This window comes from Sphaeramia orbicularis, chromosome 9, assembly GCF_902148855.1.
Source record: "Sphaeramia orbicularis chromosome 9, fSphaOr1.1, whole genome shotgun sequence".
In the NCBI taxonomy this organism is placed as follows: domain Eukaryota; kingdom Metazoa; phylum Chordata; class Actinopteri; order Kurtiformes; family Apogonidae; genus Sphaeramia; species Sphaeramia orbicularis.
The window spans coordinates 11,276,215-11,302,523 of NC_043965.1; the positions used below are offsets into that span (position 1 = coordinate 11,276,215).

At 37.0% G+C, this 26,309-nt stretch overlaps 2 protein-coding genes across 3 annotated transcripts in view; both read right to left on the bottom strand.

Moving 5' to 3' along the window:
- The window catches only part of ypel1 (yippee-like 1), a 46,459-nt gene extending 36,610 nt beyond the window's left edge, over nt 1–9,849 (bottom strand). Inside the window, exon 1 of one of the 2 annotated variants that reach the window (XM_030143628.1) lies at nt 9,467–9,849. The gene's annotated coding sequence lies outside the window, so the exon portion shown is untranslated. Of the gene's footprint in view, nt 1–4,909; nt 5,181–9,466 lie in introns of those variants that run through there. The other variant, XM_030143627.1, reaches the window with a different exon arrangement.
- A 4,250-nt stretch (nt 9,850–14,099) lies between these two features.
- mapk1 (mitogen-activated protein kinase 1) overlaps nt 14,100–26,309 on the bottom strand; it is a 34,268-nt gene continuing 22,058 nt past the window's right edge. The window contains exons 4-9 of the mRNA XM_030143626.1: nt 24,929–25,045; nt 24,699–24,813; nt 23,435–23,566; nt 21,667–21,776; nt 21,451–21,579; nt 14,100–18,801 (exon numbers count right to left, since the gene is read on the bottom strand). Coding sequence (XP_029999486.1) covers nt 21,463–21,579; nt 21,667–21,776; nt 23,435–23,566; nt 24,699–24,813; nt 24,929–25,045 — 591 coding nt within the window. The 3' untranslated portion in view covers nt 14,100–18,801; nt 21,451–21,462. The remainder of the gene's footprint in view (nt 18,802–21,450; nt 21,580–21,666; nt 21,777–23,434; nt 23,567–24,698; nt 24,814–24,928; nt 25,046–26,309) is intronic.

Sequence of the window (26,309 nt, forward strand, 5' to 3'; positions counted from 1 at the left end):
TTCTGAAGTTGAAAATGCACAAAATAAATGCATAGGAAAAAAAAGACATACTGCTGACAGGACACGGCAGAAACAAGAGCATAGAGTGTGAACCAGCGTTCAGTAAAAGCCTCTGTGCCGTGGCTTTAACGGGTTCGAATTAGACTGAATGAAGCCGACCTGCAGGAGGCTCAACTCTGCAGAAACAAATGAACAACTGTGACTAGAAAAACCCACGACACAATGCATCCAAGGAACAATGAGTGACCTTTAGAACAGACTCAGATCGACCAAAGCATCACTGTAAACACCATCAAACATCCACCTCATCCAGACAAACGGTTTATAGGCTTTGGTGTAGGAGGGGAATTTCAGGTCCTGTATTATATTTATATATTTTTGTTCATTCTGTTTACTTTTACCCCCCCCCCCCCCCCCCCCCCCCGTGTTTTGATATTTGTTCATTTTATTGATTTTTATTCATTTTTGACTTAATGCTTATTATATTCATTTTGATCTAATGTTGTCAAAGCCCTTTTCAATCTCAGATGTTATTTTTTATTATTATTATTTCTTATGTCTATTTTCAGCAGCTGGAGGCCATTGGAGTGTAGCACAGAGGAGACAAAGTGTATCTGGATTTGAAGACATCATTTTAATTGTCATTTTGCACCATTTTGAAACAATTTATATGGCAAACAACTCATTACACTAATCGACAGGGAAAGTAAGTTTCTGCCCCACAACAAACCTATTTAGAAATCATTTCCTCAACATCAACATTAAAAAACAAATTAATTCACACTGACAAGCAAACAAATGTAGTTCCATTGTTGCCATCCGCTTTCCACTGCCGGCTTTGTCCTGTCCACCAGCTTTTATTTAACTTGTAAATTACATTATCTTTATTTAATATTTTATTTTGTGCCAGTGGTCTGACGTGAACACAAACAAAGGCTCCGTCATAAAAGGGAATATTTCAGAGTTGTGCTGCTCTAAACAATTGTGACTGTTCACAGATGATGCTCAGTGTTGGTAAATAGAGTAGGTTGGTAGGGTAATCCTAATCCTAAAGTAGGTAGAGTAACCTTAACCCTAGGGTAGGTAAGGTAGGTATGGTAACCCTAGCCCTGGAGTTAGGGTAGGTAGGGTAGTTAGGGTAACCATAACCCTAGGGTAGTTAGAGTAACTGTAACCTAGGAGTAGGTAGGGTAACCTTGACCCTTGAGTAGGTAGGGTAGTTAGGGTAGGTAAGATAACCCTAACCCTAGGGTAGTTAGGGTTGGTAGGGTAACCTTGACCCTAGGGTAATTAGGGTTGGTAGGGTAGTTAGAGCAACCTTAACCAAGGGTAGGTAGGGTAACCTTGACACTAGGGTAGTTAGGGTAACCTTGACACTAGGGTAGTTAGGGTAACCTTGACACTAGGGTAGTTAGGGTAACCTTGAGCCAACGATTTCACTCCAGCAGCTTTAACCGTCTGGAGTTTTAGTTTAATGTCATCACCCAACAACTGAGTACAACAAAGAACCAAAGCTACAAATATAATCAACACTCACTCTGCATTACAAAGATGGCACCTTGTTAAAAAACAAAACAAAAACAAAACCAATAACCCTGCATCTCTGGAAGTGAAAACACAATGAAAGCCAACAACAGCAGCTCTAGAAGTTTCCAGTTTCAGCAACAGGAAGATCAGCGCCGACACAAACCAGCAGGCAGACGACAAAACAAAAGAGCTTCCGCAACTCGACAGGAAGCAGCAGTGACGCGAAGCATTTCAGCTCTAACACACACACACGCATATGCACAGTACATACAACCAAAGGGGGGGCGGGGGGGCAACCACCAACCAGGACCCCCCCACACACCCCCCAGTGGCCCCGACCAGCCATATTTACATACATACTGTAGAATCTGCACAGGTGCCTCAGGCTTTAATCCCTGCATGAAAAAGACCAAATCCCTTCTGTGAATTAGCCCAGTTTAACCCCAGAGGTGCACGTGCCACACACACACATGCACACACACACACATACACACACATGCACACACCGTCACAGAAGAGATTTACAAGTGTGTCACACTTCAGCATCATCACCATCAGTGATTAAATCAGCTTTGTGTATCACGTCCCAGGACACACAACAGTACAGTAACAACAACAACAACAACAACACAACCTTCACCTTTAATAAACCACACGTGCACTAATTACAGCTCTAAATAGAGATATGCATGTGAAGTGTTCAGTTGGAAATGCAGTTACCGTGTCTTTCAGCATATTTCAACAGTCTTTTGTTGATTTACTGTAATTTCCTTAACCAGTTTAATAAAACTTTTACCAAAAAAAGCTGTGTTTTCATAAAATGTCAGACAAATGTGAAACAAACTTCTGAAAAACCTCAGAAAAGAACATGTGTTTTCTTGAAACTGGTTTGGAGTGGGAAAAAAAAAAGTATCATGTAGTCAGATGGTGGCGCTGTAGGCGATATTATGCATGGATCTAATAAGCAGAGTATGAGAAACAGAACATTATGAAACAGTTGTATTTTTTTCTGACGTATAAGACAAAGGAATAGTTTGATCTCCAAACCACCTGTTGTTTGCAGAACTTTTTTCTTTAGACTTTGCAAATATATGATCAATCATGTGAATTAAATGCAGTGTTAACATTTCCTGTTCAGGCTCAACATTAAAAAACATTGCAAAACTCACTTCAGGTTTTCTTTTTGCAGAATTCTGAACATTGTCGTGAATGTTGTCATTTGCATAAACCTTTCCTTAAACTGATCTACATTGTTTATTAAAATTAACCAACAGACTGAAAAAGTGAACAAAGCCGATGTGTCGTCACCTGGTGTTTGCGAGTTTGGCTGCTGTCACAAATGACTATATTTGGAGAAAATGAAGGAACTGAAACATTGCAAAGCAATGTAACTTCTAACCCATTAATGCTAACATTAGTGAACAAAGCTAAGCTAAGCTAACAGGTGACTTTAAAGTTCAATGTGTTCTTTTGTGACACAAAGGTTCATCCATTTTAAGTTGATCAAGGAGAATTTTAAACCAAAAACAGACGTATGAGGCTTTGTCTGACACACAAAAACAACACACACACACACACACACATCACAATTTTTGGTAGTAAATCCCACATGAATCCAGGTGAGCGCCACCTTCAGGGTTTTGCTTTCTTTGACCCTTATGAAGTCAAATTTCTGACTCGAGGCCATTTAACAGCACATGCCTTTGTCTGGTTCACTTCTAAAAGGCAACATTAGAGGATTTCCTCCCATTTTCTTCACATAAAAGCTTAGATAGAAACTAAATATGAGCTAGAACCCTACAAATCCCTTCACTGACCATAAAACTCTTACTTCTTTTGTGGAATTACCTGGATAACCGTTCAGAGTTTTTCTTTAAACCAACATCGTTTTGTCAAAGTTACCTGTTCCTTTCTGATATAAATGATTCCATTTAATTTAACAGATTGATGATGTAAAACTGTATGAGCTGGTGATTTGAGGCTTGGTAACGCTGGGGCCCGACTCCCCCCCAACACAATAACACCAACACAATAGCATGCATTTATCTGCATTAAAACGCACACACACGCAGCGACAACAGGATGCTCAAACACCTCACTTTTTAGACAGAAATCCTGCATACAGACAGGTACACAGCGCCTTCACAGCTGTTTGTTTATTGCTCATGAAGCTCCAGGCCATTGACAGCACATTAATTTATTATGTCTCACTTTTAATACAACAGAAAGCTGTGACTGGTCCTAAATTTGACAAATAACCCAAATTATTACAGTTTGTTCTTTTTTGAACTTGTGGGACTTTACTTCAGGACATTGTTTTTAACCGTTTTGCAACTTTTGTTCTTTATTTTTGTTCAAGATTCAACATAAACATTTCTGACATTAGATATGTTGCATGAAATCACTTAATCAGTTGATGATTTTAGGTTCATTAATGGGGTGAGAATGTAAAGATGTCATGTTTCCTGACATGAGGCCTCACAAGGATCAGCCACGTTTCAGGCCCTGACTCCCAAAGACAAAGACAACTGATGCATTTATTAGCATTAAACCCAACAAACACACTTGACAAACCATGACAACACACACTTTGCATTTTAGGTCTAAAATCCCAGACAAATACAAGTACAAAGGGATTTGGACTCTGTTTGTTCCTATTATACTGTGAGCTTATTTGAAGGCACATGCTCATATTTGGGTTCACTTTTAAAGTAAATACTTGAGGATTTTCTCCATTTTACTTCAACACAGCAGCTTAAAAATGCCCTGAATTTGACACACAAACCTAAATATTCACCTCGTCACAACACAACTGTTAGTTCTTTTGTGTTTCTACCAGGTAAGAAGTCGGATTCTTTTTTTTTTAAATATAAAACGACGCAGTTTCGACAAAATGTGCAGAAAAAAATGCAAACTGCAGAGTGTGGACAGGTCAAAGGTGCAGAACAGCTGATATTAAAAGTGAAAACAGAGAAAGAGCTCAGTTTGTCTGTGGTCAAACACCAACAGGAAGAAGAGTCCAGACAAAAGACTTCAGCAACACAACGCAACAAAAAGCACAAGAAACAACACAACACGCTGCGAATCCGATATGACTGCACATTAAAGGACTAAATATGACTTTAAAGGGTCTGAACACCCTTATTCTTCGTCTGTTTGGGTCCTGTTTCTTTTCTAAAACGTGTTTATGTCCAACAAAGAGCTCGACGCCACAGTTCAACAGTGTTTGTGTTGGTTCTGTCCGATGCTCCAGGCGGACAGTGAAAGCACCACCAGCTTTATCTGCTTTTTTGTCTTTATTTTTTAAATCGGGTTTTGACTGATTTTTTTTTTCCTTTCTGTGTCTTTTCACATATAAACACCGTCTGCCTTCTGTACTCACCACCTGGATCAGATCTGAGCAAACGCAGCTCCAGAAAAACTGGAGAAAGGGAAGAGACGTTGTTGTTGTTGTTTGTTTTGTGGAGTTAAATCAGTGATTGTCGTGGTTCCGGTTCCGGCTCTGGTCCTGGTCCTGGTCCATGGGGGACGCTGCCGGGGTCTTATTGTGGTGTCCGTGTCCTGTCGGTGCTGACGGGTCTCATTTTCCCCTGCTCGGGCTTTTGTTGTGTCTTTGTGCGTAATGGACTGGCCTCGTTACTTTGGTAAAGGGGGACGTCACCAGGTGGGCGGGGCTACAGCTGCAAAAGGCAGAAGAGCTGGCCAATGAATAGCCGCGATACCTTCAGGATCCCGTGGAAAATATGGAGACAGTGTGTGGATTCAGTAACAGATTTGCTCCTGTGTATTGTTTATTGCTTAACTTTAATGTATATTTTTTAATTGACTTTTAAAAGAACGTCCTTTTCTTTTTATGTAATTTCTTATTTCATAATCTGAATAAGAAATATTGTCACTGTTCTAAAAGTTAAGTTTAAAAACGATGAAATGCTGTTTTGTCAATTTCAGTAAAAGGCAGAGGGGTAAAAATACAGTTACAATCAAGTTACGATTAAAAAAATGTACACACACACACACACACACACACACACACACACACACACACACACACATATATATATATATATATATATATATATATATATATATATATGTATGTATGTATGTATGTATGTATGTGTATATATATATATATATATATATATATATATATATATATATATATATATATATATATATATATATACACATACATATATATACATATATATATATACACACACACATATATATATATATATATATATATATATATATATATATATATATATATATATATATATATATACACATACATACATACACACACACACACACACACACACACACACACACACACACACACATATATATATATATATATATATATATATATATATATATATACTAATTAACGTGTGCATATTATGCACATGCATGAGTTGGGGGTGGGGGGAGCTCGGTGAATGAGGAAGAACAAATACTGGCACTAAACTATCACAGTTGGATTATTTAGTTTAATATGAAACCGCAGTCACACAACAGTACACATCCAGATCCTGATTCAGTTTCAGAAACTGTGGATCAAACTGAATTATAGCTGAAGTGGATTTAACGGCATGTTTGTACTTTTTAACCCTTTACATGACACCAATACGGCGCTGAACAGTTCGTTATTCTTGTCTCCATTTTCGTCTGTTTTATGTTAACTTATGTTCACCACAGTCCCCTATTTTTGCACTATTTACCTTTGGATTGTTGAATCCTCGAAGTCAGTGTTTTTAAAGTCATTTAGTCTGCTTTGAGAGCACATTTGAGTGTTATTTACTTTAATTTTGGATTTTAAATGTCTGTGTGTGAGCTCTTGTTTTGTTTTGTGCTTCAGTAAAAAGTTCTGTGATTCTGAACTTAATTCTTTAAATCAAACGGTTTCATGTTAGATTTGGACATAAAACTACCACGCATGAACCTCTGTCTGCTGTAAAACATGATCTGAACTGTGTCACAGATGCAGTATCTGCACCTCGCGGTGAAAAGCTTCGGTTTGTTCATCTTCCACGTGGAGCTCAGCCGCAGTAAACAAAGGACAAAAACACTTACTGTCGCGTTATTGCTGGAGGGATGATTTCCCATGCGACTCGAACGCACCACCGACGGGAGGAGGGAGCGCGCGCATCCCCGGATGTGTAAATAAATACAAGATGAGAATATGAATGTGTTTGTACCATTAGACTCATGAACAGTAGGATGATGGTCACATCTACACTCACCTGTTACATGGGACTGATTTTAGTTAATCTATTATCAGATTAAATGATGTTCTGGGTGAAAAGGATCATAAATATATGAGTGTTTTCATACATTCTGCTCTGCTCACCTATTACATGGTTAAAAACAACAATTTGTACTTTCATTTTTCTATACATTGAAGAAATACTATAAAGAGTTCAAATATCAATCTTATTAATCATGTGCATTTTATTGTCTTAGTTTTCAACATACTGATTAGAGTAGACTCAGATCACACATGTATATATAATAGTTTGCAGTCTGATTATATAGTTGACAGGTTAAAGCAATTTTCACAGATACATGTGTTTTTCTTTACCTTTTGCATTTATCGTACCCAAACAAATGTAACTAATACTAGTTATACTTGTTATCCTATTGAATGGGTACTTGTTTTAGTGTCTACTTCAGTTTGGATAAACTGAGCGGTGAGGCTAACTGTTGTGTGAGACCAATGGCACAAGGAACAAAGTGTTGACAAACTGTTGTTTTCATTATTATTTGTGTTTGTAATGAGCCATTACTTAAATGAATGGGTTGGGATTTTCCACCATCAGTGAGGGGACATCTGCCCTTTTTCATTTATATTTAGAGGACACATATAGTCTCTGAACTGAAGCATCTCTGAAGTCATTAACTCAACACATTAAACACCTGTTACTGTTTTGTACTGTTTACACTGTGACACTGTTACATGTGTTCACACTGTTTATATTGTTTACATTACATTTGCACATTTTTATATGACTTTTTATATTTTTAAATGTTAGCCATATTTTTCAATTGCAGTTTTTATATCTTATACTTTTTAAAGACATGTCTGTATGTTATTGTGTTGTTATTGAGATGTAAATGCACTGTCGCTGGCAGAGACCACCTGCAATTTCATTGCACAACTGGTGTAATGACAATAAAGCATATTCTATTCTATTCTATTCTATTCTATTCTATTCTATTCTATTCTATTCTATTCTATTTTGTATATCCTCCTGAGAACCAGGAAAGGAGAAGTTTTGGCTTTTTTTAAAATATTAAATAATTGTCTTGATTGGAAACAACATGATGCAACAGTTTTTTCAGATACATTTTTTAAAAAAGTTAATGGAATATCCTTTGCGGTGGACAGCGTTTTGCTATAAAGCTGCAAAACTCTTGTCCCCTACAGAGGACAAAACTGCATTGCTGAGTCTCAGGAGGATAATATACAATGTTTTTGTGACGGTGGCTCCAGGTGTGATCTACCTCAGTGCAGTTAGCATGTACTGACAAATGCAGCTAATGCAGAATTAGCTTTGACAGAGATTAAAGGACTCCAACTGTCATAAATCACTCCAAACAATAAAAAACAAACAAAACAAAAAACAGTACGATGCATTCTGATCCCAATCATCAACTATCCAGTCAAAGTGAGTGCACAGTCCACACTGACACCATGCACAAACATATGAACTATTAATTATTCAACACACGGCAGTAGTTATTTCTGTGATTGCACCAGAACAGGTCTGGGTCAAGTTTAGAAACAGATCAATATGTTCGTCTGTTGCATCAGTTCATTCAGCTCATGTGAGACCAGACTCATACTGTGCTTTTGTAGATGACAAAAAACAACCAGCAGACCCCCCCCCCCCCCCCCAAGTGCTGCTGCATCATCAGCCCAGGTCTGAAATATCACGCCATCGATGATGATACTAAATATAAAAAGGTCTAAAATTAAACCTCCAGCTGCAACAGTCGGAGGACGAACAGGAGGACGAACATTTACTTTTAATGTTTCCTTTTCAAGACGCAAATAAATAAATAAATAAATAAATAAATAAATAAATAAATGAATGAGAATAATAATAATAATAATAATATAAAAACTGTTGACAACATCATGACGCTGTTGCAATATGTTGAAAGATGTGTCTCTACAACGCACGTGAACACAACACGCATGCACGTAAACACAAAATACATGCACGTAAACACAACACACTGCGGAGACAGGAGGGACACGCAGGCTGTGGTGCGCGTGAGCGTTATGAAATCCATCCTTTTCGCTGTGTTTTTGTCGCCTGTTCACGTGGCACACACACCCTCCTCCTCCTCCGATCCCATCATCCCCACCTCCTCTTCCAAAAAAAAAAAAAAAAAAACCCTAACCGAGATCTGCAGCCAAAACGCGCACATACGGACGTGAACGAATGCTCTTAAACGCAACTCAAGGAACAAAGTGTTTCATTGAAAAAAAAAGGCTGCAGCGCTCATGAACGCAACACGATTAAAAATAAGAATCTCTCCAACATCCGCACGAGACAAGCTAAGACACTGAACCCTGTGAGTCTGGTACCAGAGGAGGTTATAAAGTGACCGGATGTAAAAACATTATGAAGTTTGTCAGGTTACTTGCATCATGTATGTTAGTGCTTGGGCATTCATGTGTAAAACTCTGCAGCCTGATAAATGTGGAAATGCAGATGATGAATGTAACAGGGATGTGTTAATGCTGCAACAACACAAAGTAAAATAATAATAATAATAATAATAATAATAATAATAATAATAATAATAATAATGCAACAAATTAAACCCAACATCTGTTCATTCATGTTAAAGGACATGGAGGCTGATGGTCAGGGGAGTAAACATGCGCGTCCTCCAGCAGGTCATCATGGGATTCACTCACCCTAAACACACACTTGGCCTCCCCCCCTTCGGCAGTGGAAAAAGGACAAATCCACTCCACCACCTTCACCGGCCCGTAAACGCACCACGGCAGTCCAATGCCATTAAAAAGTCTCTTCCCCGGTGGAAATTCATAAAGGCTCCGGACTGAGCTCCAATAAGAGTAATGACAAGACAAAGGAGGACAACGCGTGGATATATGATGTCCGTGCGTGGGTCCGGTCGGAGTGGAGTCCCATCCGCGATGCAGGTCACAGTGTGTGGAGGATGCAGCTGTTTGACGGCTGTTCTAATGTTCTACTGTGGTGGGTGTCCGACAGCAGCGGGACGGGACGAAGCGAGCCGAGCCGAGCTGTCCCGTCTGGGCTTTATTTATACTCAGATTCTTACGAGCTGCGTCGGATGCGCAGAACCTTTAAATAAAACACCAACACAGCCATCATCTGGAGTCGAAGGGAGGGGGGATATTGGGGGGGGGGGGGGGGGGTATAGGCTTTGGACTTTGGTTGATAAATGTGTAACACTGAACTGAAACTTTACAAAAAAAAAAAAAAAAAAAAAGAGTTTTATTTTAGATACCGGTGCTGCTTTCAGGTACTTCGGGAAATGTGAGTGTTCAGTGTCGCGGTCATGTAACGTGGAACATGTCTTAACAAGTTCTACTGTAGTTTTCATAAGATCTCAAAGGAAACAGGCTTTAAACACAGGAAAAAACACAAGCCACTGACGACAGAGGGAAAGTCAATAACACAAAGAAACATGTACATAAACAAGTCAACATCGATAAATGGATAAATCAGATTATATTGGACATTTGTGTTATTTTTTTAAATTGAGAAACCTATTTTCAAGTGTCATAAAGGTACATTTTTTTCTTTTCTTGGTTGTGTGGAGTTCAGCTGGAATTAAAACTAAGAACATAACAGTATAGATTAAAGAAAATAAAGGTAGTTATACTTGATGTCTTGGTTGAATGTTCTTTTTGGGGACTTAAAATCTTTCTAGGTGGAAGACAAAAGCCCCTGTCGCTATGTTCAGTGTTTTCACTCACTAGACAATTCTCCGTTTGCTACTTTTCGAAAGTGTTTGCTGTGGTTTATCTTCATTTTGTTCCTATGAACCCATCTAACCGCAGGTCTACTGCCCCCACAAAGCCCTTAAAATAAAACAGCACCTCGTCACCTGAAAAAAGTATTAAATCTGATCTTCGGGGAGAAACGTGAACGCATCAGTAGCCTAGCTACACCGCCGCTTCTACAAATAGCGTCCAATGAGCGACAAGAACAATATTCTTGTGGCCAATGGGCTGAACGAGGGGGCTGGGTTTAGGAGTTACAGCCAATCAGCACAAGTCCTGACGCGGGAACTGCCGCCGCGCTCGCGTGGTCGTAGGTTGTTGTATTTGTCTGAGCGCGCGGCCCCGACACAGCCGCGTGTCAAGGCGCTAGAAATACGTCAGAACTTCAAGGAGCGCGCGCGCGAGAAGGCTGTGGTAGCACGTGGTCGAAGGAGAGCAAGTAAACAAAACAGTTGAAGAAGAGCGCGCGCGTTCACGGTCACCTCTGTAACATTCATGTGCACGTCAGCGTTTAAAGAACCTTGATCGACAATGTCATACGTTTTAGAAATCACGCGTTTTGCATTTTAGAACCACGTCGGGTGTGTTTTTCTTAAATTATATTAAATGACATTTTCATACGTGGCGTGCTGCTGATATTCAAGACTGTCACGTGCACGTTGGGTTTAACCGACCCCTAAAGTGAATGAAACCATTAATGAACCGGATTGAACAAACGGCTGAAAACAGCTTTGACTGCAGTGCACAGCAACTAATAAAGTAACCTCGCCCTCTACAGGATGTATGACGAAACAGCATTTTACTGCAGTCTGGAAGTTCAAATACAAGGTTCATTTTAATGCTGAAACAATCAGACGGTAGGAAAACATATGAAAACAAAGACACGATAGAGTATGGAAAAATACTATATAAAATTTAAAAAAAACCACAGTATATAATAATAATAAATACTATGTAATAATAAAACACTCTATATAATAATAATAATAATAATAATAATAATGATGGATTGGATTTATATAGCGCTTTTCTAGACACCCAAAGCGCTTTACATTATTGACCCATTATTCATTCGCTCTCACATTCTCACTCTGGTGGTGGTAAACTACATTTGTAGCCACAGCTGGCCTGGGACAGGCAGACAGAAGCGTGGTTGCCAATTTGCGCCTACGGCCCCTCCGACCACCACCAAACATTCATACACCAGTGTGGGTGGCACTGGAGGCAGGGAGGGTGAAGTGTCTTGCCCAAGGACACAACAGACTGACTAGGACAGAGTGGGATTCGAACCGCCAACCCTTTGGTTATTGGACTGTATATAAAATACTGTATATAATATTAATAGACAGTGTATAATGGAAAATCAGTAGGTGAGTTGTTGTTTTTTTTAATCTAAAAGTAAAAATAAACTTTAAAAATGTAAATTCAGTCCAAATGATGATTGGCTGTAGTTTCACAGATACAGTCTATGGTCTAAAACAAAAGCAGAACAAAACACTGTCTGTACATTACAATACATTCACTTTACAGATTCTATATACTGCAATATGTAGAAATCTATCGGATAAATGGACACAAACCAAAATACATGTGGTATCTATCTATCTATCTATCTATCTATCTATCTATCTATCTATCTATCTATCTATCTATCTATCTATCTATCTATCTATCTATGCAGTGTTTTCAGTTAGTATAATAAAGTGCAGGGTGTTTGCCCTTTATCCAAATAAAAATTCCAGACTTTTTCAAAACTGATATTTTTTTCCCCCAGACCTCGTCTTTATGTACTTTTATACTAGAGTACCGACTGTTTTGGTTGAGACTGTACCTGTTGTGTGTAGTGGAAAAGTTAATTTGAATAAAAGTATGAATGGATGAAAGCAAAATTCACAGTAAATTATGTTTTAGTGACCAAAATGTTTCAAAAACATATGAAAATCACAAGAGTGGATATCACACACACACACACACACACACACACACACACACACGCTTCTTTAGAATCATTCCAGTATCGACCGGTTAGTGAAATCAGTTTTTTTTTAATCTGCTTTCCTCCTGTATTTCTTACCTTACAAGATTATGTGCCTTTGAGCAGACTCTAAAATTCAACTGAGAGAAACTTTTTGTCTCCATATTTTATTAAGACTTTCACACAAACATCCATACTTTTAAAGACTTTCAAGACCTGCACAAGCACCCTGAAAGTGTGGTTATGTTTATGAAATAAATGGACTGATGCTTTACCTTCATTGTTTTCTTTATTTCTTTCTCAGTTTTAGAGTAAATGTGACATTTCTCTGCATTTTTTTTCTCCCAAAGCAGAGGCAAGGGGTAATGGTTTTGGTTCGGTTTGTTTAACACTTAAGCAGCAAAACTATTTGTTGAAGTCATACCAAATTGGGTTTATAAATTGCCAGTGACCCAGAATAGATGTGATTACATTTTGGGAAAAGCAGGTCAAAGTTCCAATTTTTTAATGAATTTTTAATATACCCCCCCTCCCCCATCTACTTATAATGGATGAAATTTCACGTCTATAGCAGCAAAATTATTGGTTGAATTCATACCAAATTGGGTTTATAAATTGCCTTTGATCCAGAATAGATGTCAATACAATTTGGGAAAAGTAGGTCAAAGTTCAAATTTTTTAAATGTTTTTTTTTTCTTCCATTTACTTATAATAAGCAAAATTTCATATCTATAAAAACATCCATTTTGTTTCAGTTTACTTCAGACTTGGCACATACATTGAGGCAATTGATATGCTGACATCAGCACACGCATAGACATGATGACATCAGCTGGATCGATGTCAAAATAAACTACGATATGTGCGAGGGGCGGGGTTTGTTGTGCCTAGCACCACTAGTTAACCAAGGTTATTATGGTTAACGAAAACTAATGAAATGACGAAAACTAGAATTGAAAAAAACATTTTCATTAACTGAAATAAATAAAAAATATAATTAAAAGAAAAAAACTATGACTAACTGAAACTGCATTGTGTGTTTACAAAACTAACGAAAACGGATAAAAATTATGGATAGAATTCCCTTCGTTTTCATCTTTGTCAATGTCGGATTGATACGAAATTGATTTATTTTGCTCTAGCAATTTTATCTAGTGTCACCATATGACACTTGACGGTCCATCACTTGTGGTTTACAGTCGTCCTCTGGTCCCCACTCTACCTGGAAACATGGAGACTAAGGTTGGGACAAAGCAGCAGAGTCCTGACTGGGATTTATTTGAATATGACGGAGAAGAAGAGAAAGATATAAAAAAAAACAAACAAAAAATTAAAACTAAACTAAAACTAAGCATTTCGGAAAAAAACGAAAACTAATAAAAACTATCAAACCTGCTCTAAAAACTAATTAAAACTAACTGAATTAGAGAAAAAAAGTCAAAACTAAATAAAACTAAACTGTAATGAAAAATCCAAAACTATTAGAACCTTGCTTGTTACTAATGAGATCACTCAGGAAGTGCAAAATTTGTTCCCTGTCAAGTTTCTTTTGCAGTTGTGTAGATCAGAAAAAGCATAATGTTCATCTTAAATCTTTTTTTATTTTATCCAAAGCCATTAATCATATCCTTAGATTTACAAAGAGAACTCACAGAGATGTCAATGACGGTACAGTGTTTTTAATGAACGTCTATTTAAATGTCATGGCAGAGTTGGAAAAAAAAAAAAAAAAATCCAGGTATTTCAAAGTGGCAGTCAGTTTTTAATAATAGCAAAGAAATGCTTCGTTCAAGTCAAATCCTTCACACGACACCAAAGTACAACTGACTGATCAATTCAAACAATGTCTATGGCAGCTCAAACAAAACCATTAAAATACAACCAAGGAGAGTTTTATCTTTCTGAAATGTTAAGTACACAATTAAAGGTTTATACTGATCAAAACATACAGAGTGAAGTAGTTCCACTGGAGACAACTCAAACAAGATTAGTGTCTGATAGAAACATAACATTCATCTTACAATAAAAATATCTGCACAAAAACATCAAAAAAAGAAAAGAAAAAAGGCTCAAGGAAAAAGGGTAACACAAAAAATATAAATGTTTGCTTTTCATCTTTTCAATACAGTCACAAATCACACAGCTGTGGCAACAAATCTCTTTAAAATTTACAGAAATTAAAAAGGAAGCACCCCCCCTTTCCCCCTCCATGCTTCCTCTTCCCCTCCCCCCACCCCGCCTTGATTGTGTTCATTTTTAAAGAGCGTTTACTGCGATTACAACGGAGTCCCGACTAAACGAAAGCTGCACATCAAACCTTGGATATCAAGACTATCAAAAAAGGCACAAACAGACAGGTTTGCACAAAGAACTCAGCAGAAGCTTATCATACAACTAATCCCAGGTAAGGGGTTCCAGTGCCCTCTATGTTCAAACCCCCCCCCCCCCAAAAAAAAAAAAAAAAAAAAAAAAAAACAAAAACAAAAAACAAAACAAAAAACAAAACCCAGAACCACTCTATCTACAGGCACCTCGGATTAGAGTCCAACTACTGGAGAAGCAAGTGCATCAACAAGAGTCATGAATCATGTGATCATGTGACCAAGCTGTGGGGCGGAGACTAGACAGGCCCCTCCCACTCAACCTGTCACATCTGAAGGTGAAATCTGTGAGTGCAAAAACTGTCATTTATGAAACGTTTTGGTCATATACACAATAGCTTTGAATCATTTTATTTTTTATGTCATCAGATGAGTTAAACCTCAGAGAGAAAAGCCAAAAACAGTTTTAAACAGATTTTATCATTTGGAAACACTTTAAAGCAAGGGGGCACTAATTAGTATTTATTAATGTAATAATAAGCATTAACTAATAGTTAATTTACAGTTAACTGATGTTTGGAGTAACCATTTATCTAAGGTGTTCATGTTAACTAAGACCTTCATTTGTAGAATTAATAACAGCGTAAACATGATCGTTGACTGTTAATTAACTATTAACCTTTAAAACTGCATTAATAGACAATGATGTTAATTATTTATAAATTAACACACGAGTTAGCATGAACACAATTAATAAATGACTATAATATAAAGTTACATTTTCATTAACAAATAGTTGATGCGTATTGTTTCCTTGTTTGGAAACATTGAACAATAGATAAATTAATGTTACTTTAGAATTTCCTAAGTTAATTAAGAGTTAACCAATGTGATATCTTTTGTTAATATTATTAGCAGGGGCAAAAGAAAAGCCATAACCTGAAAATGGATGGACAAAGATCCCCCAACACTTTTGGACTCAACACATTGTGAACAAAATTTATGATGTGGAAAGACTGACCTTTTCATTAAAACTCACTGCTGACAAATGTAAAGAAATATTGGGGAAAAATGGGATGTTTATGTTAATCAAAGAAATCCTTGATGAACTTGTACAATTTTATACTTATGTATGCTTATTTTGTATTTTGCTTATACTGTAAAATTTGTGTACCAATAAAGTATTAAAAAAAAAAGTTAACTAATGATCCTAGGAGTGATTTACGAATGGATTTACTAAAGTCGTCTAAGGTTTTAATTCATTCAGTAAGATGAATATCATCTTACTAAACTACTAAATAATGTATAAATGAATACCTTAGACATGCTAGTTGACTTAATTATAAGACCATATTTCTGATTTTATTAACAGTTTATTCATGTAAACAGTTAAATGTGATGCCATTGGTTACATAATGTTCAGTGATCTGGAAAAAAAAAATGTTTTCAACTAATTATTTCACACATTTCATCATTTTCTCAGAGTAAATAACTTCATTTCCCATGAAAAGCCCAATGCCATGTTTGTGTATGTTCTGTATAAACTAGTCTTGACTTTGACCATAGCTGACTAAAAGCTTTCATCTGATGCAGTTCCACCTATTTAACAAAGAAGTGCTCTCTCATTAATAAACAGTGTTAGAAACTCTGATTATTAGACATTGGTTGAACTTTGATAATTAAAGGTACACTGTCAGATTAAACTAACTGTGGACTTTAAACTATGCAAAAGGCCTTCTGGAAACTAAATAATTTCATTTGATGCTGCATGGATATGCCAGAACAGCAATGGTGGCTCTTTGAAAACATGTCCAAAAAACGTGACAGCACAAAGTTTTTAATGAACTGGTGAATCTGATGGTTGGGAACTGAAGCCAAACACTGCTGTCAAACGTTCTATTGTTCTTTGGCTTTTCTCACTGGGTTTAATTCAACCTTAAGTATTATTAAAATAATAATTAATAATTCTATTATTAAATTTCTTGTTGCAGATGAGCTCGGACACGCCGACACCGCTCAGTTGCTTTTAAACGTCCAAATGCAGATGAGTTTAGAGTCACCACAACGTTTTGACATGGATCATGGATGTGGAAATACTGGACGTTCCTGTTTTTAACTGATCTTCTCAGATTCAATGTAAGTTCTGTAGTTTTAAGTGCTATCAGAAACCGCTTTGGACTGGATCCTGCTTTGAGATAAGATTGGGTTGCTTGTTTCCTTTTGAGGTGGGAGTAATAGTAGTATTATTATAAACCGAGGCAAAGGCTGAACTGAATATTTGAGTCCCACGTTGTAAACTAAACCCAAACATCAGCCATTGGACAGTGAGGATGGTGGAAAAAATGCTGTTTTTACAGACAGAGCCTCAGATCCACATCTAGTCATAAAATTCCTTTTCACGTGAAATAAAATTGAGTTCAACAGTCTTCGATCAGCAGTTACCGACACGTGAATATAAGGTGGTGATTTCTGCTGTTTTCTTTAGTTTTCACAGATCTATGTATATCTGCTGGTATCGACACCACCGACTGGAATCAGCATGAACATGTGCAATTTCAAGCAAAAGAGAAAAGTTGTGTCCAAGTATGGTTTCATCTTCCTCAGGCCTGGATCCTGTTTCTCAGGTGTTTGCGGTTTGAAGGTTGGCGTTAATACAGATATATGGTTATTCTCCTATTGCAACAATAAGACGTGTTAACATGCACCAAAACCAAAAACCAGGAGAAACCGGCATCAAATGTGTAGGAAATAAAGGACAACGCAGATGAAAAATGAAAAAAAGAGACAAAGGGGAAAAAAAAAAAAGCCAAAGCCAAGAAAAGAAAGAGGACGAAAAGCAGCGTGTGATCCATCAGAAGGTGAGAAACACCACAAAAGTAAAACGAAAGAAGAAGAAGCCGGATTGGCGCCGGCTCTGTGTGGCACTTAACATCGTCGTCTTTGTATACAGAGCTTATAACAGTCATGCAAAGGGCACAGTTTTATTCTAACAAGGCGGAAAAGACACAGAAGAGAAAACACACATTAAACAGGAAGAAAAAGGGAGGCACAACCACATTTTCCTCCAAACTGTTCAGAGTTTCCCCCACATTGTTCTGTCCATACATGAAATAAACTGACTTTTCCTTTAGTTTGTCATGGCTCAGAGGACACAAACGTGAAGCCAATGACAAACAAACAGGCCTTTTCTAATCATTAAAAAGGATACAAAGTCTGATTTAGCCTCTATCCACACTCCTGCCATTAAAATATTTAAGACTTTTTTAGGAGATATATATGTATATGTATATCTATATATATGTATATAATTGCATTTGGGCCTTTGAGTGTGATTTAAAATACACCATCTTTGATAAAATATAGAGCTTTAACAGAGCTAATCCTCATGGCTTCTGGCTGATTCTGTCATTTCATTGCATAACATAACTTGATTTCATTTATTTGAAATAGAATGTTATCCCTGTGACAAAGGTTAAAAAAACTCAGACCTTTTGTTCCTTGACGGACGCCGAATCATCTGTGTAATGGAGGCTGAGTTTCAGAACCAAACTGACGAAACACAACAGCTATAGTTTAATCTATGACTGTCATTAATACAGAAACAAGGTCTGGAACAGAACCAAACGGAAACCAAACAGAGACGCAAAAAACAACCGTTGAACTTGGCTTTTAAAACAAAACCACCCCCAGACTGGTACGGCGCGATGAGGCCCCGCCCCCTTCACCTCCAACAAAGAGAGAGAGAGAGAGAGACAGAGAGACAATGAGTGATTGATTCCTGACGCCATTCCTGAGCAAAGTGGACTTGACGAATGAGACCCGAGGAGGAATCCAGGTGATGTGGAAACAGGAGTGGAGGAAAAAATGAAAAGAAAAACCAAGTCGAATCCAAAAATCACAGGAACAGAGTGGAGGTGGTAGAGCAGTGGCAACGCAGAAGCCAGTCCACAGGTGGATGAGACCTGCAGGAGGACACGGACACACTTAATACAGGTTTAAAAAAGGGTCAATACGGGGTTAAAACAGGGTTAATATGGAGCTAAAACAGGGTTAATATGGGGTTAAAACAGTTAATACAGGGTTAAAACAGGGCTAATATGGGGTTAAAACAGAGCTAATACAAGGTCAATACGGGGTTAAAATAGGGTTTAAAAAAGGGCTAATATGGGGTCAAAGTGGGGTAATACAGGTTAAAACAGAGCTAATACAGGGTTAAAACCATGTTTAAAAAAAGGGCTAATACGGGGATAAAAACCAAGTTAAAAAAGGGCTAACACGGGGTTAAAATGCAGTTAAAACAGAGTTGTTGTTTTTTTTAAAAAAAAGGGTTAAAATCACAACAGCGTACATTCATACAACAGCCTTAGAATAAAATTAAAAACCATCATTTAACAAAAATTTATTAAGCAACTTCTGATTTGCTGATTTTTAAGAGACTTAAAAGAATAAAGAAGAAAAATGTGTAAGAAAGTATAAAATAAATAAGAACACTGTAATTTAAGGCAATTACACACTTATACATTTAAAGTCTGTGCATTTTTAAAATAATCCCAGGTTTGCTTTTGAATTGTTCAGGATTTGGCAGCTTTTTGTTTTTTTAAAGTAAAAGGCTGAAATGTTCAACTAGATGTAAAACACATTTTCCGAAGTTAATAATATCAGATTTATGGAATGATTCTTCTGAAATGTCAGAGAGAAGGAGACAGAAAAGAATACAATATGCATTTGAGAGCTAAAAAATGAAGCCAATGCAGTTAAAATGTAATACCACTGATGACCACTAGATGGTAGAAAGGATAAAGAGATTAAGAATGAATTTCTCTCTAATACAAAGTCAGTTTTAAAACCTGTTCATCAAACTAACTATGCTGTGAATGTGAATGAATAACCTGTTTCTATCTTATAATTTAATCATGCTTTTAGATGTAAAGCACTTTGGGCTTCTTTATGTTGATGTAAAGTGCAATATAAATAAACTTTGATTTGATTTTTTTGATTTGTAACTCTCAAATATGGTAACATGCTGTATTTCCCAGAGCTGAACACATGTCCACATATCAGCATGTGATTGAAATAGAATTATTGAAACTCTTTACAACATTTCAAATGTTTTGGTGACTCATTAGAAGAAAACAATGTTCAGACTTCAAGAAAGATAGGAAGAATATTACATGCAAAATATTTTAGCTTCAGCCAGAGACGTGAAAGATGTTCAGACGTTACAGAAGTGTTCAGAGAAAAACATTGTTTTAAAGCCACTAAAACCAAACTATTACATGTGAGAGGAGCTGAGTGATGCTGTTGTTTAAGACATGTCTCTTCAATAAACCTGCATCATCTACTGAAATAATGCAGTGAAAAAGCAATTACAAAAAAGATAATGGATGATAATCCCAAAATGCAAAACTGTATAGTATATATTACTTCAATCTAAATTTATATAAATACCACATTTCTTTTTCTTTTCATATTTCTCACTGTATATTCTCAGCCTGTCTTCCCTGCACTTTATTTTTTTGTATTTGCTCTTGCCAACTGTGAAATTTCCTCATGGTGGGATTGATAAAGTCTTATCTTATCTGACAGTGATGATCACAATAACAGGCCAGACTGTGAACTTCACACAAAAATGTGTGTACTTTACACACAGATGTGTACTTCACATTAGAGGAGTGACAACAGTTTAATACATTCATATGTCTTTGTGCAGGGGTGGCCAGTTAATTTTTCCAAGGAGCCACATGAGAAAGCAGAGTTGTGCCCGAGGGCCAAACCAACAAAAAGTCAAATATAATTCTGCTCAATATTAATTTTCTCCCATTATAAAAAGTATCACATTATATAGTTTTGCACTGCAACTGATAATGAAAATAAGAATATTCTGTAACTTTCTCATAAAAACCTTCACTAAGCTGTACATTTCATGCAGAAAAAGGCCTTTGCACTGTAGTTTGACATTTAGTTCATTCATTAGTGCAGCCACATCAACAGCAAAAACCAAGTCGGCAATCCAGTCTGTATCTGAAAGGGAACGTCATTCCCTTTCTTCACACACAAATCTTGAATCTCTGCTCTCATATCCCATAGTCTTCAGTATTTCATCCAGGCTGTTCCACCTGACAGCTGTATGATAATCAATGTCACCATATTCAGTCACATTTTCCTCCCAAAGTGCAACAAACTGCCCGTGATTCAAAGCTCTTGCCTGTCTATATGTGAACTATAACCAAATAAAAAACAACTGGAGTGATCTGGAAAAAGTCATTTAAAAAAACTCGAGCAGTGATATTGAACTGTACCGCTGACAGAATGAGGACATCGTATTAGTCATCTGGTCATTCTAGTCGACTTAATGTATTAGTTTTTTTTAATTCTAATTGGGTCACATGGGATGTTCAGGGGTATTTTGCTTTGTGTAGAAGTGTTCAGTGACCACATATATTAGAATGGTTATTAAAGCCCCGTTGCAGCTTTATTGTTGTCTTTTTTAAATACACACTCAAGTGAAGTTTCAATCTACAAAGATGACACATTGAACGGGGATCTGCCACATCTTTGAGATCTTAAAACCCAAGTTCCATTTGACTTCTGTATTTTTTGTACGGACTCACCTGTGTGAGATGTTAGGACCTAAAACCAGGCTGGAAACGTGCAGTTTCTTCAAAGATCAACTCCTTGAGTGTCTCTTTGGGAAGGTCATCCAACTCCATGTCAAACTTGAACGGTGCCTCAGCGACAGGCTACGGGACACAACATAAAGGACACATCCATGAAAACAGTCCAAATGAGCCAGCGTTACTCCACCAGGGTCTGACATGGATGTTCACCTCATCTGTGGGGTCGTAGTACTGCTCCAGGTATGGATGGGCCAGGGCCTCCTCCACCTCAATCCTTTTATGAGGGTTAAAGGTCAACATCTTGTCCAACAGGTCCAGAGCTGCACAACAAACCACACACAGACGGACAAGATTTACAGGTTAAGTCCAAACTATTCATCCCTAAAGTGAAATGGAACATTCTTCTAAATCGTTGTCCAACATTAACAGATTTCATAAAATGTTAGTCAAGCACTAATTACTCACAACATTTGAAATAATGTTTATTACTGGTATTTAATTTTGTGAATATTCTTATCATGATAAAGTTTTTGGTCCAATCACAAGATCTTATTTAAGGCCAGACTCAGAGAACTCAACCAACAACCACAGAGAAACAACAGAACCCTTAGATCCAATAAACATCTGACCTCAGTCCCACCCAGCTACCAGACACACTCTGATATTTAAGATAAATGGGTTTGATACCACTGTGCTTTGCATTCTGGGAGGCAGAAGAGCACAAAGTCTGTAGAATCGTGTGGAATAGAAAACATTATGTGGAGAATGTTATTCTTACATTAGTCTGTACTAACAGAACACAAGGCCTTCATTTCTTTGTTGATCCTTTTACAGACTCATCTGAACAATAAGTGGCATCACAACATTTGTGTAGATGCATTTGTATTCAGAAGGATTCTTTTGTGGATACCAAATCCAGGAGGAAATGCTCCAAATTTACAATTTTGACAAGAGGAAACCTGCTGTAGATGAGTCTGGATCTCAGCAATAAGGCAGTGGATGTTCAACTTCGGACAGACATTTATAGCATTTCCTTCTCTTCAATAGCCGTACAGTGTGTTTCCATATTCATATTGATACAGAATAAAACACATTTGTAAAACTAGGCTGTGTCTTCCAGAAGGGTAATTCTTTCTGTGACAAATGTTATATAAATAAACTTTATTATTATTATTATTATTATTATTATTATTATGATCCCAAGCATCCAAGTTCATAGACAACTTTTTGACACATTTTGGAGTGAATTTTTCAAGCCCTAATGTCAAACCTATTGATATTATTTAGCAGGAGTTCATACCCATGTCTGACTATTTATTAGTCATCACTCATTTATATGAAGTAGAACAACTCACTTCTCACCTGTCTGATGATTTTTGATTTCACTCTAGATGTTTTACACTTAAAACATGATGGCTATTATCAGCACCAATAACTAGGTTTGGCCACTAGATGGCACCACGACATCATTTTTGCAGCTTGAATGAATCGTGTGGAGAAATTGCAATATGTTATTTCATTTGACTATTTACCGAAAGCAGATTTTCCTGTTAGATGTTGATAAATACACCTAAAACTGCCTGAAGAGGAAGTTTTTTGTTTTTTTTTAATTCAAATTTTTATTCAAAACAGTCTCACAACATATTACACAGGACATCATTGATACAACGTACACTGTTTTATGTTGCATTTTATTGCCTTTTGTGAAGCACCTTGGGACCTCTCTAGTCTGTGAAAGGTGCTATATAAATAAACTTTGCTTACTTGCTGTTCTCTTTAAAAAAAAAAAAAAAAAAAGAAAAAGGGTGTCAATATTTCTCACAGAAATAAGGGGGAAAAAAGTAATTTGTGAATCTTTGTTGCATGAATATTGTCATATAAATATAGACTTTACAGTGCAATACATAACAGAGGAGCAATTTGTGAAAATCTATGGTTTTCATGGTAATGTTTTTTTTTTTAAGTAAATGTTTCCTACCCTTAGGGTCAGCGTTGGGGAAGAGGCGGTTCCACGGGACTTTGCAGCGCAGCGGAAGTGATAAAAGGTAGTTCCTGGCCTTAATGTTGATGATGCAGTTGAGATCCTCCTGAGAGGGAGAACCCAGGATCCCTGAGAACAAAAGAAAAACACACAAAAATATACAATGGACCTCGGATTTAGTGTCAGACAATGTACAGTTGAAGTTTTCATCTCAGAGAAGTTTTCTTTGAGGAAAAAAAAACTAAATGAAGAGACAGATGGAGGACACAATATGTGGTCTAGCACCAAGACACAAAAAAGTACAAGTCGACAAACACACATTAACAACTATGAATGGAGTGGACTCAGAGCTGCTGATGCTGTGAGTGTCAGTTTCAGTTGAGTTGAGATCGTCTGAAGTTCATGGCTCATCTTAGAGGCAAACGTTAACTAAACAAGCCAACAGTGTAAACACAGATGGACAGTATGAGCTAAATGATCTATAATGTCTCAAACTCATTTGGTTTGTACTTCTGCCCCTCTGCACACATATAACATCAGTTTATTGTTCATTTTAGTCCTGGGGTCCACAATGTCAAAACACAGGTACATATGAACGCAGAGAAATTCAGTTCAGTCCACATTTATTTACAAATCATTTAAAATACGTATACAACTTGTATTTATAATTTTCAGCAAGATATGATTTTGTAAAAAGGGTAATCCCAGAAGCTATCCATAGCTTATAATTAGGGGCCCAAGACATTAAGCAAAACAGTACAATTTATTATGAAAAACAATCCATATTTCTAACTAAGCTAAAATCTAACCCTTGCTCTAAAACCAACCTAAGGTAATTCCAATAAATACAGACAGTATAGAATTTAGTCAGTATCAGTTAGCCTATTTTAGCATTTTCCAACCAACATAAATAATCACGTGCCAGTGCAGACTCAATAAACCATTAAAGACAATAATCCAAACAAATCTGTGGAGTCATACAGATGATGCACATGTATTCTTGTGTCTCTTCTAAGTGACACTGGTGACTGACTCACAATTATGAGGCGGTTTATTCCATTAGGATGATGTCATGAAGATAACTGACCTTTTAGGTAATGCTTACATTACAGTTACATGATAAATGTGGAAAAGAATTTCTAATTTGACATGGATGGTGTAGCTGGTCTATATCACAATCACTTTTGCATCATCCAATCACTTCCTTTTTACAAAGAATAGAATTAGACAGTATAAAAAATAAATAAGAGAGTAGCCATACCCAAAATGTGGTTGAGCTGATCCAAGTAGTGCTTCCCAGGGAAGATGGGCCTGTTGGATAACATCTCAGCCAGGATGCAGCCGACAGACCAGATGTCTATGGACTTGGTATAACCCTGACAGAGGATCAAACACACCATCAGCGCATTATTCCAGCTCTTTAACCATTTAGACATCATCTTTCAGCCCTGAATACGACATTAAAGTCTGCTTGAGGGTTAGGAGTTGTACCTTGGAGTTGAGCATGATCTCTGGTGCTCGGTACCAGCGGGTGGCCACGTACTCTGTTAGGAAACCGGTGTGATCGTGGTCAGGATCGGCAACACGAGCCAAACCAAAGTCACAGATCTGCCCAAACAGGAAACATTATATAGAGATAAGAAGGCAGGTGTCATTTACTGTCAGAGCTTTCAGAGGCCTTCGATTCTGTGTGGGTTTAAAGGGAACATTTTCCATTATTCAAAGGAAATGTTATTTTAAGTGTTTCTGACCATTATCTTCCTTTCCTATATTTTGGTGAGGAACATTGTTTTCAGTCATTTTCAATCATTTTCTCACACTTGTTGTCAAACCTAGTGGTTGTCAATCCATCTTTGTTTCTCCAGACCTACAGCATTCCTGGATGCTGCTTTTACACTAAATCATGATTCCAATCACATCTTCACATCATCTGTTTCATATCAGTGTTATTTCATTATTTGGACTCATTATTGGTCCTAAATTGGTTCTGTTCCAACTTCTTGAATGTGCTACTGTCTAAACTATATTTATTAAAAGTCACTGAACTACTGTATTTTAATTGTTTTTATACTGCTTTTATATTTTTACACTGCTTATATCTCTGACTTCTATTTTGATTGTATATTTGAATCTCTTATGCTTGTACTCTGAGAGACCTCTGCATAATAATTCCTATGTACCAGAATGTGTACAAATGGCAAATAAAACTATCTTTATCTTTAAGTGTGAGGAATGGATGTAAAACCTACAGATGAAATGAAGTGAATTATATTGGTTTTATACTGTGAACAATGAAACAAGAACTATGTTTTAATGTCAGTGGTGGGTTAATAATTTGGGTTTTTTATAGTGTGTTTAGCCACCAAGTCACATAATATACTAATATTTTAGTCAAAGTATTAAGTCAACTAACATAACCTAGTTTGTGACATGATTGTTTGTGCAGTTTCTCTAGGGTGATTGACAGACGAGTTTATCCAGATCCTGGTCATTCCTGTTTGTTGGCATAACTTTCCATTTCAGATCAAACCATATGACTCTTTTCAGTGCACTTGGATTAATGTTCTGTAAAAGCACCTAAGCCTTTTTCATGGTAGAAACCGCTAAACAAATGACGGACTGGAAACAGACTCCTATAACAGGTCTGGACAGTTTGTTCGCTCTTTTCAGTGTAAACAATAACACAAACATGAATCCTTGTCTGTTTTGTCTTTAATAGTGCAGTGTTCCAGCAGATGATGCCAAATACAGCCCCTGAAAAATTATTACACCATCAAAAGTCATCAAAATCAATGGTTATGCAATCAAGTACTAACTCCTGGGTGTATCATGTGACTAAAACAGACAGAAAAGAAAACATGGAATGCCTAAA